The sequence below is a fragment of the Monodon monoceros genome, unplaced genomic scaffold (genome assembly GCF_005190385.1).
Source record: "Monodon monoceros isolate NGI ecotype Baffin Bay Population unplaced genomic scaffold, NGI_Narwhal_1 Super_Scaffold_20, whole genome shotgun sequence".
NCBI classification, from domain to species: Eukaryota; Metazoa; Chordata; class Mammalia; order Artiodactyla; family Monodontidae; genus Monodon; species Monodon monoceros.
Genome location: NW_021703777.1, coordinates 33,352,208 through 33,361,432, shown reverse-complemented (window position 1 = coordinate 33,361,432; position 9,225 = coordinate 33,352,208). Strand labels below are relative to the sequence as shown.

Below are 9,225 nucleotides of genomic sequence, written 5' to 3'. Positions count from 1 at the left end.
AATAGGCCGAATTTCCAGAGGCAACAGGCAAATGCTGCTTCCTGCCTTGCTGTTTCCCTCAAAAAACAAATGGTGAAGCCTTGACCGTGACTGTCCTCTTGGGATCTCTGATCTGCAAGTCTAGTTCCCTGCAGAGCAGTGGATTTTCATGGTACAGAGGGAGATGCTGAACCTTCAGGGGTTCACTGCCACTTCATTAGCTACTTGAGGTTGTGAATGCTTCTCTTTTCTCACAAGTTCAAAGCCTAACTCAGTGGCCGTGTGGAGTACAAAATAAGAAAACATTAATTTATTGTAACAGAAACCAGTTTAATGAATAAATCTTTTTGAGTTTTCTGTGACAGATCTTACATAAATAAAGAGAGGTTTAAAAGTGGACTTTTAAACACAGGTTTTTAGTTCACCTCAGTTTTCCCACAAGGATAGAACATTTCTCTTCCTAATTTGAAACTTTTCACAATCCACTGAAATTATGAACACTGACTATCCACAGTCATCCTTTTAGTTACATCTTGGTATGCAATAGAAATGATGAATATGAAAGAAAATCATGTGCTGTTTTAAATGTCATTTGCCTAAATACTGTTTCCAAAAAGTCACACTTACTACATTTTGATAGCTTTAGAGGGATATAAGGTATGAAAAAAAATTCTGATGACATGATATATAAAAATGTTGTCACATAGGGAAGAATAATAATCTATGTGTGGAGGACTATTGCTCTGGGAAGTAGGGCCTGATCTTCATGGACATCTTCTTCATCGAGTACCAGGACCCCTGCCAGTTCATCCACACCACTCCGTCGTCTGTGCCGTGCTTTGCCATGTCCCAGGTATAAGGGCCACCCCAGTAGTATCTGCCATTTGGATTGGCCGCGTGACATCTATTATACCACCATCCACCACCATCTTCTTTAGAACACTGCTTTCTGGGATCTGTAGTTTTCCTGAAAGGAAATTCGTTTGGGGTTATTAGAACTGCAGTGCCCTCAAGTTAATTCTTTGCAAAGTACGCACAGAGAAGTGCTGGGTGCAATATTCCTTCCCTCTGGTTCTATATGTAAAGTCACAATTACACAGCAAAGGTCTTCTCTGCCCTATAGAAAGAAAGGGAGAGAACTGGGCCTATGTGGCAAATTAATCTATATTTGTTACTTTATCCTGAAATGATAGCTTTCAGATCCCTTAGTGTTACAGATCCCTGGAAAACAAAATGGAGGTTTTGATATACACAGTCCAATTTAGAGACAGGGAAATCTGTCTAAGTACGCACTACTTTGTAACTGTGCTCAAATTCCAGTTGTATCTTTTATGGTTATGTGATTTTGTGTAAATTACTTAATCTCTCTAATTTTCATTTGTAAAATGAGGATAGTAATGGCAACGTTATAGCTGGAGTGCTTTAGAGTGACCCAGAAAGAGCTTAGCACAGTGGCTGGCACACAGGAAGTACCCAAGAAATGAGAGTCACTAATCACATTAGTGATCATTAATGACTCCAAGCAGCTATGTTAGCAGCGGTGCTAAAAGCAGGAGGGAAGAACCAGCACGTACCAGCCATCGTTGTCTCTGTCGTATGTGCTGAAGAACATGCTGTTGTGGATGGTCATAGTCCGGTTTTCTCCCACCAGTTGAGAAGCTCCTTCTATGAGGGCATTGCCAGCTGTGCCCTTGTATTTGCTCACTGAGAGTTGATATTTGTTGGCCTCATTCTGTACAGTGAATCCTTCATAGAATGCTGTCACCTTATCTCCTTTCCAGTCCTCCATTTCAATAAAAAGCTTTGTGGGTCCCAACCTGGTAAGCTGACTAATTTTGTCATTTCCAAGCCAATACTCACCTAAAGGAAAAATAAAATAAAATCTCACCAAAAATAAAACATTTAAAAAAAAACTGGCTTTTTCCCCTCATCATTAGCTTTTATACTCTTTTTGTAAATTCTTCTTAACCTCCTAAAACTCCTAAAAACAGACTACCAGCACTATGTTTTTTAAATGAAGAAAAATAATCTAAAAAAGAATGATTTTATTTTGTACTCCTAGCTTTTACCTGGTACACCACAGTATTTTTTCCCATCTGCATTGGTTGCAATATTTCCAAATCCTTCCTTATATGGATCCCATTTCCTGCCAAAGTCAACACTACCATCTTGACGGTTCTGAATTACTGTCCATCCTTTGGTTGAAAGAAACAAAATAACACACATTACCACTAACAAATAATGTCACTTTGAGGGCAATGTCTGGATTCCTTGTCCATTTAATTCATGCCCATTGATATTTAGTGCTCCAAAATAGATATAATAAGGAAATAAATGTGAGAGGAAAACTCGCAAAATCTTTGGAAACTGCAAGTGCCTTATCTTACCCCAAATTGTGAATCAGAGATATTCTAAAACATCAGATTGAATTCCAAATCAAATGGCTCATTGTTAGCTACATTAAAGCTAGGTTTTATTTCCTGGCATTAAAATAATTTCAGCATAATAGGTCAAAAGCTATCAAACACTTACCTCCTCTTTCTGTTTTCATATCACAGTATACTCTATATGGTTGGGTAGAACTGTCAGGCTGAATGAGATACATTTCAGATGTTTCACCTCCATTCCTGATAATTTCCTCACATTCTGCAACCATAAGATAAAATTATATTTAGGAATTACAACATCATTACCTTGTCTTTAGTCACTAAGTTTGTAAGATAACTGATTACATAGATACTAAGGAACATTTTATTTTAGACATTTGAGAATATGTTGTAGAAACTGAATCTTCCTTTTACTAAAAATCGAACTCAGTTTCAAGGAATTCTATCTGCCAAGGGGGTGAAAAAGCTCTTCTCTACCTTTTGTGTCCTGTGATATCCATAAACTTCCAGAACCCACATGATGGAGAAATCCTTACATGTATGTATCCATGATTCCAGCATCTTTTCAAGCAAGCATGTACATTACACCCATGGAGCTACCACCATAATTACACTGCTTCCTACTCATCAAAAACTGGCAAATGTATTAGGCATGCTAGGGATATCTTCATGATGTGCTAAGATGTCATTAGGATCTGTTGGGAAAATCCACTGGACTTCTTTTAGTTCTCTTATTTTTAGAGAGTGTGAGTTCTTCTGGAACCTACTAGAAATATGTGTCTTAACTAGCTACCTCTGCCAGACACCACAGGAATATTGCAAGTGACAGTACACGGGCTGCGGCAGTATTCCATCTGAGTTGAGACATCCGATTCTAATTTTTGTATTTTGCTTCTCAGGTTTTCCAGAATTGAACGGAGCACACGAAGTTTAGTTGGAATATTACTGTTCACAGTCTCATCTATATATAACTGGTGCTTTTCCAGCTGTGAGGAGTACTCATTTATTACATTCTCATTATCTGGAAAAATGAAATTATGTAGGAATGGTTAGCATTTTCTCTCGATAAAAAAACTAAATGTATTCAACCACACAATTGTGATGCTGATTTTCTGAGAATAAACTTATAGACCCCGAATGAACATCGGGCAGTCATGATATGTAGTTGTACTTAGGGGAAATTATTTTCCCCATGGCATACACAAATTAACATATAGTCTAGCTACTATAATAGTAATTTACCTTAGATTAAACTAAAAATTATGGCTAGTAATAAATACAATAAGTTGTTTATTACTTTGGTGAGGAAAAGAGGAGAAAGCAGGACTTAGGCTTTCCATCTCAGAAGTTCAACATCTTATGGAGTAGATACACTTGATTTATTTATTCATCTTACTTAAGTAGAGCAGAGCCTTGAAATATACAAGAGAAATGCCATGATTCCTTTGAAAAATGTCCAAACTTGGGTTTGTTACTCCCTGAAACACCTATGCCATGCTGGCTCACTAGTTGATTCCTAACCACCAAGACAATAGCACTCAAAGTTCACATCTCAGGATTCAAAGGGTAAGATCATTATCTTCAATTCAATTGAGTATATCCTGGACACAGTTATATTCAAAACCTCAAATGTTAAATCTATAAATGCTAAATTTTTATTTACTCTGTGAATATACTGTCTTCGGAGTCACAAGTTTTTTTTATAGACTAAAAATAAGGACTCACAGTGAAAATTTTCATAGAGAATCATCCTTGCTGATGCCAGACTGGGAATAAGAGCTGCATAGTGCTTGTCAGACAAATTGCAGGTGAAGATGCCTAAGTGAGGACCTTGGGGTAATCAGGCTCATACTGAACTACTCGGACTCATCTAGAAACATGAATCTTCTCAGAATTGTGCATTCCCATGGCACTCTGACAGTTTCAATTTTATAATAGAATCAAACAGGAAACACAAGGACATCTACCTTTTACTTGCTTCTGCCTCTCTTTCCACATGTTTTTTAGCAGAGTTATATACTGAAAGGTGGAAGAAGCGGTCTGGGAAACAGACTCTATATTAGTAATTAACTCTTCTACATTCTTTCTGGTTGGTCTTTCCTCTTTTACCAAAGTATCTTGCAACTGACATCCTGTAGGACACAACACGCCCTGCAAACAAAGAAAATAGCCAACATTAGATGAAGGATTGGGGTTATGGATATTTGTGAAAATAGCACATAGTGAAAATTCAATGATATCATTCACCAATATAAAAACTTGCAATTTGATTTTCTTTATGTGAGACCAGAAATTCTAGGCTCATCATTATATTCCTCTGAAGATTAAAAATAATCTTTACCACAGAACAAAGGTAATTAGGCTATGAAAATGTTACCATCTGAACAGACAAAGTGGGCAAAGTACAAAGGAGATGATGTTTCATGATGTTTCATGTGTCCTAATTTGTAATCTTGGGCCCAGACCAAAGAAAATTAGAAAGGCACCCTTAGCTCAGGGCCCAATAAGTTTATGTTTTGTATTTCCATCCAAAAGAAACAAACAAAATAAAAATGATGGTAATGTGGGTCAACACAACATCAGGAAGACATGATGAATACAGGCCTTCTTCGCATGGGAGGCCCACCCACCAGGTCTGGGTCAGCGTGCAGGCAGCCGTCAGCATCAGGGGGTTTTCTCTCCACTTTCTTCTGGCGGTTAGCTGTTTTGGCTGGACGAGCCTTATAGCCATCTCCGCTGATGGGAGGGGGGACGGGTCTCAGGCTGGGAGCCTCTTCCCTCTTCTTGTCATAGGGTCGATGGCCACGGGCATCCAAATGAAACTTCAGGGAACCAGGCAGAAATAAAATGTAGAGTGTTATAGGAGATTTTAGATGCAGCTATTCCAACACTCTCATTCTATAACTTAGGTTATCAAATGACTGAGGATTTGCTTAAGATCCATCAACTAGGTAGTTGTTGTTCGTAAGTCAATAGGTTCCTTAGGTCTCTTCAGTAACAGTAGAAAGAAAAACAGTGCAAAAAGCTATTGTGCCCGGGGTAGTTTTTAAAAAGAGACTTTAAAAAATGTCGCATCAGATAATGAAAGGTAATGACCTCAGATTCCTGAAACCTATAAGTTGGAACACACAAAATAGTAAGAAATCTATACCATCAGGAGGAATAAATGTTCTCAAGGCACTGGATTACTAAATTCCTGTAATTATTGTTAATTATTTTTTTACTTTCAATTTTTATGAATTGACGATTAATTTGGCTAACGCCTATATAATAATATTTAAGAGGTAATACAGATTTATTAAAAGCGAAATTTACTTAGGATTTATTTGTAATAAGACAACCATTGGCTCTAACACGTTTGAAGAGGAATAAGGCATTCTGGAGCCAGACTGCTTGGTTTCAAGTTTTGACCCCCACCACTTACTAGCTAAAAAGATCTTCAAAAAAAAAAAAAAAAAAAAAAGATCTTCGGCAAGTTACTTCATCTGTAAAATAGGGATGATAAAAGTATCTGCCATATAAGATGACTGTTAGGATTAAATGACTTATTGCATATGACACCCTTAGAAGAATACCTGGCACATATTGAGTTATTATTATTATTTTTATTGCAATCACACATAACAGATACTACAGTGTAAGTGGCTTTTCCACTACTAACTTCAACCTTAACTTCTATCAACAAAATTGTTAAATCATTCCCATGAAATTTTCTACTTGATTTCCTTTATCAAATACCATGATTTTCTCATATTTAAAATAATTCTCATGGTATGTGCATTGCAATTAAAATTATTTGCTAATTGAAAAAAATATTACATTAAAAGATAGTGAAGTGGAAAATATGCAAGGCAATACAAAAGTGCTGGCTTAGATTAACTATATTATCATCATATGACCTTCGTCAGCACCTTTTGGCACTTAATTACAAATTAACAAATGACTAGACTTGCTGCAGAGACTAAGCTCTCTAGCTATTTTGTGGGCCTAGAAGTCATCGAATGACTGTTTGGAATTTCACTGTCATTTATTCAATAAGTTAGAATAATATTTAACATTTAGTGGTAGAACGCTAGGCTTTAAACCCAGGCAAGTTGGATCAAGATTCCCCTGCTTAACTGCTGAAATTAAACTATAGTATATGTTATGTGTGACTGCAAGAAAAATAATAATGTATGAAGATTTGTAGGAAATATACATATTTTGTGTCAAAGACATGGTCCCAGCCAGACAGGAATTTTGTGAAATGTGATTCATCTGTTTACTACAGATCAAATTATAACAGAAGAAAAATATTTCCTTTCTATTTTAGAATATAATTAAAGAGGTAGTGTTGGTGATCTAGCTTTACTAGAGAAAAGTAAATGAAAAACGTTAAACATCTTAAAAGAAATTATATGAAGTTTATGAAGACCACTTATTGAAATAACTAAAACTAGAAAATCCAATTGGAAGGCTAAACTAGTAAACTGTCTCTGTGTAGATTAGTTGGTGAGCAGGAGTGTAAAAGTGCTTAGCCAAGTACTTTGTAAAAGTTTACTCTTACACATTCTTTACATTTTTCTTACCTAATTCAATTAACCAAATAACTATCTTTTTATATGTATAGTTTGATAATTAAAAAACTTAGGTTCCCTTCAAATTCAACAAGTGATCCAAAATGAATCACTTCATTTATGTATTACTGTGTACTTTTATTTCTAGTATGGTGATACTATGCTATATACAAGAAATTTGATCCGGAGTTATCTGATAATAAAATTTTAATTCTTTAAATATTCATTTCTCTAAATGTATTTTTGTATTTTTGACATCTTCAAACCAGTAGGAGTAAATCAGGAAAGATAGTTCTTGAGGAAAAACTGTTCTACGAATGAATAAATTAAATGGAGTGATATATTTGATAACCACTAATAATAACAATAAATAAATTTCTCATTTGGAAAAAACAATTTTTAATCTTCTATTACCATACTTGCTCTATTCTGCTTTTAGATTTAGTTTACAATTTTCATTCATAAATAGCCCGTAATTTCAGGAGCTTTATATTACCCTCCTTCACCAAAGAGCCATCTAGCTACTACAGCTTTTTTCTTTTAAAATGCTGCTCTTCTATTATTTTATAGTCTGGGAAATTTTCAGATATTTGTTCTCAAATTGTAATAACATATTGCTAGAACTCAATGGAAATGATAGTACTCAGGATAGCAACAATCGGAAAAACACATCTTACATGAGCTCTGACATCTTCTTCCTGGGAAAATAAAGGTGATAAACCAGAAAATGAGAAATTATTATTTTGTTTTTATGTAAGAAATACTATGCAACATTCTTTAAATAAAATAGGCCTTAGAGATTAACAATTCAATTTCATAATTAAAATCAATGTTAATTTCATTATAATAAATATTCACATATGATTATGTTTTGGTTATATTTTATATTAATAATATTAGTAAGAATACAATAATATTTAAAAGTCACCTCATCGTAGTCATCAATAGCTTGGCCCTTAACTATAAAAACACACAATAGTAGCAGTAGTAGATGTTTCATGGTTTTAAATTTTTGGAAGTTCCAAGAAACCATCCTTTGCTATAGACTTAACTGAGAGATCTTCAATCCTATATATACCTGAAACCTCTGTTAGCTATGCCTTTCCAAGTGATTACCTTCCTTAGTTAACGTTTAATTTTTTGGTTCACTTGTTGGCTGAACCATTTTATCCCTTAAGCAACATGTTCCCAGCAAGACTTATTTACTTGTCATACAACTGTTCCCTGTTGGCCGAGTTTAGTAACACCGAAGTTCCTTAATTCATTTAATCGGACAATATGATGAGAAATTGGGACATTCCTAAAAGAGCTGTGTATCACATTTCCTGTAAATTAACGTGGATGCTACACAGGCTTCCAAAGAATGTGTGAGGAAAAAAATATTTTTAATCCAAGCACAAAAAAATTCAACCTACTTACAAGGCACCCACTAACATTGTGAACTCACTAGAGGTTTACCATAAGTGTTGTTTTGGGGTAATCCTGCAATTCAGTTTTTAAAAAGGCCATTAAACTCAAGAATAATATTACCATGTGTTCATTTTATCTTTCAGACATTAATCAGAATAACAAAATTATCGATAATATTCATGCCTTATGCTATGATAGACTAACATGAAAAAGAAAATGTAGTCTTTTTTTGCTCTGACCACTTTCCATATTTTGTTCTTTACTAATATGTTAAAATGTTTAAATAATTCTAAACATTATTAAAATAATTAGTAGATTACAGATTCCTAAATCAAAATCATTATTATGGTGATTGGATACATATTTAACATTTTATTTTTATATTATATTTTATATTATTAATATTTATAAAGACAATGTTATTTTAACATTAGTGAAGCCTTCATATATCTATTTCAAACAGAAGCTCAGATACCATTTCCTTTCATAATTTCCTATAAGCTAACAAATGCATCTTTGTCGTCTTTTCATTGTTTTTTGCAATCAGGATTAACAACTCTTACAAGAATCAATAGCAAAACCAAAGCCAAAACAAAAATCCCAGCAAGTGTGCTCTTTACAGCATTTTCCTGGGTTTTTTTGGTATGCAAAGTGAAACATCTGTTGTTAAATTTTTTAAGTGATTTTCTTAAAAAGATAGCAGGTTATCCGGGTTTGGATCAGGAGAATATGTTTTAAACAATGCTTTGAAGCAGTCTCTTGATAATGGTATGAAACACACTAAATTTCTTTCTTCTCTGGGTAACATAAGTTGCATTCCCAAATCCTTTTAACTCAGATTTATAGAAGCAAAGTGTTGAGTTTAAATTAAGTAAAATAGTTGATTGGATTTT

At 34.5% G+C, this 9,225-nt stretch overlaps 1 protein-coding gene across 2 annotated transcripts; it reads right to left on the bottom strand.

The window, feature by feature from the left end:
* Positions 1 to 304: 304 nt before the first annotated feature.
* Positions 305 to 7,955, bottom strand: FGB (fibrinogen beta chain). 2 transcript variants are annotated; one of them, XM_029235895.1, is made up of 9 exons: positions 7,851 to 7,955; positions 7,600 to 7,620; positions 4,997 to 5,188; positions 4,334 to 4,517; positions 3,160 to 3,387; positions 2,512 to 2,625; positions 2,049 to 2,174; positions 1,554 to 1,839; positions 305 to 946 (listed from the first exon to the last, which is right to left on the bottom strand). In XM_029235895.1, the coding sequence occupies exons 1-9, from the start codon at positions 7,953 to 7,955 to the stop codon at positions 715 to 717; spliced, it is 1,488 nt and encodes a 495-aa protein (XP_029091728.1). In that variant the 3' UTR covers positions 305 to 714. The 2 variants fall into 2 exon arrangements, with proteins under 2 accessions (XP_029091728.1, XP_029091729.1); XM_029235896.1 differs by lacking the exon at positions 7,600 to 7,620.
* Between the last annotated feature and the right edge of the window lie 1,270 nt (positions 7,956 to 9,225).

Coding starts and splice junctions, on each gene's coding strand:
- FGB (XM_029235895.1), bottom strand. CDS start 7,955: ATGGTTTCTTGGAACTTCCAAAAATTTAAAACCATGAAACATCTACTA. Junction 7,621..7,850: donor CTATTGATGACTACGATGAG/GTGACTTTTAAA, acceptor TTATTTTCCCAG/GAAGAAGATGTCAGAGCTCA. Junction 1,840..2,048: donor AAAATACTGTGGTGTACCAG/GTAAAAGCTAGG, acceptor TTTTTCCTTTAG/GTGAGTATTGGCTTGGAAAT.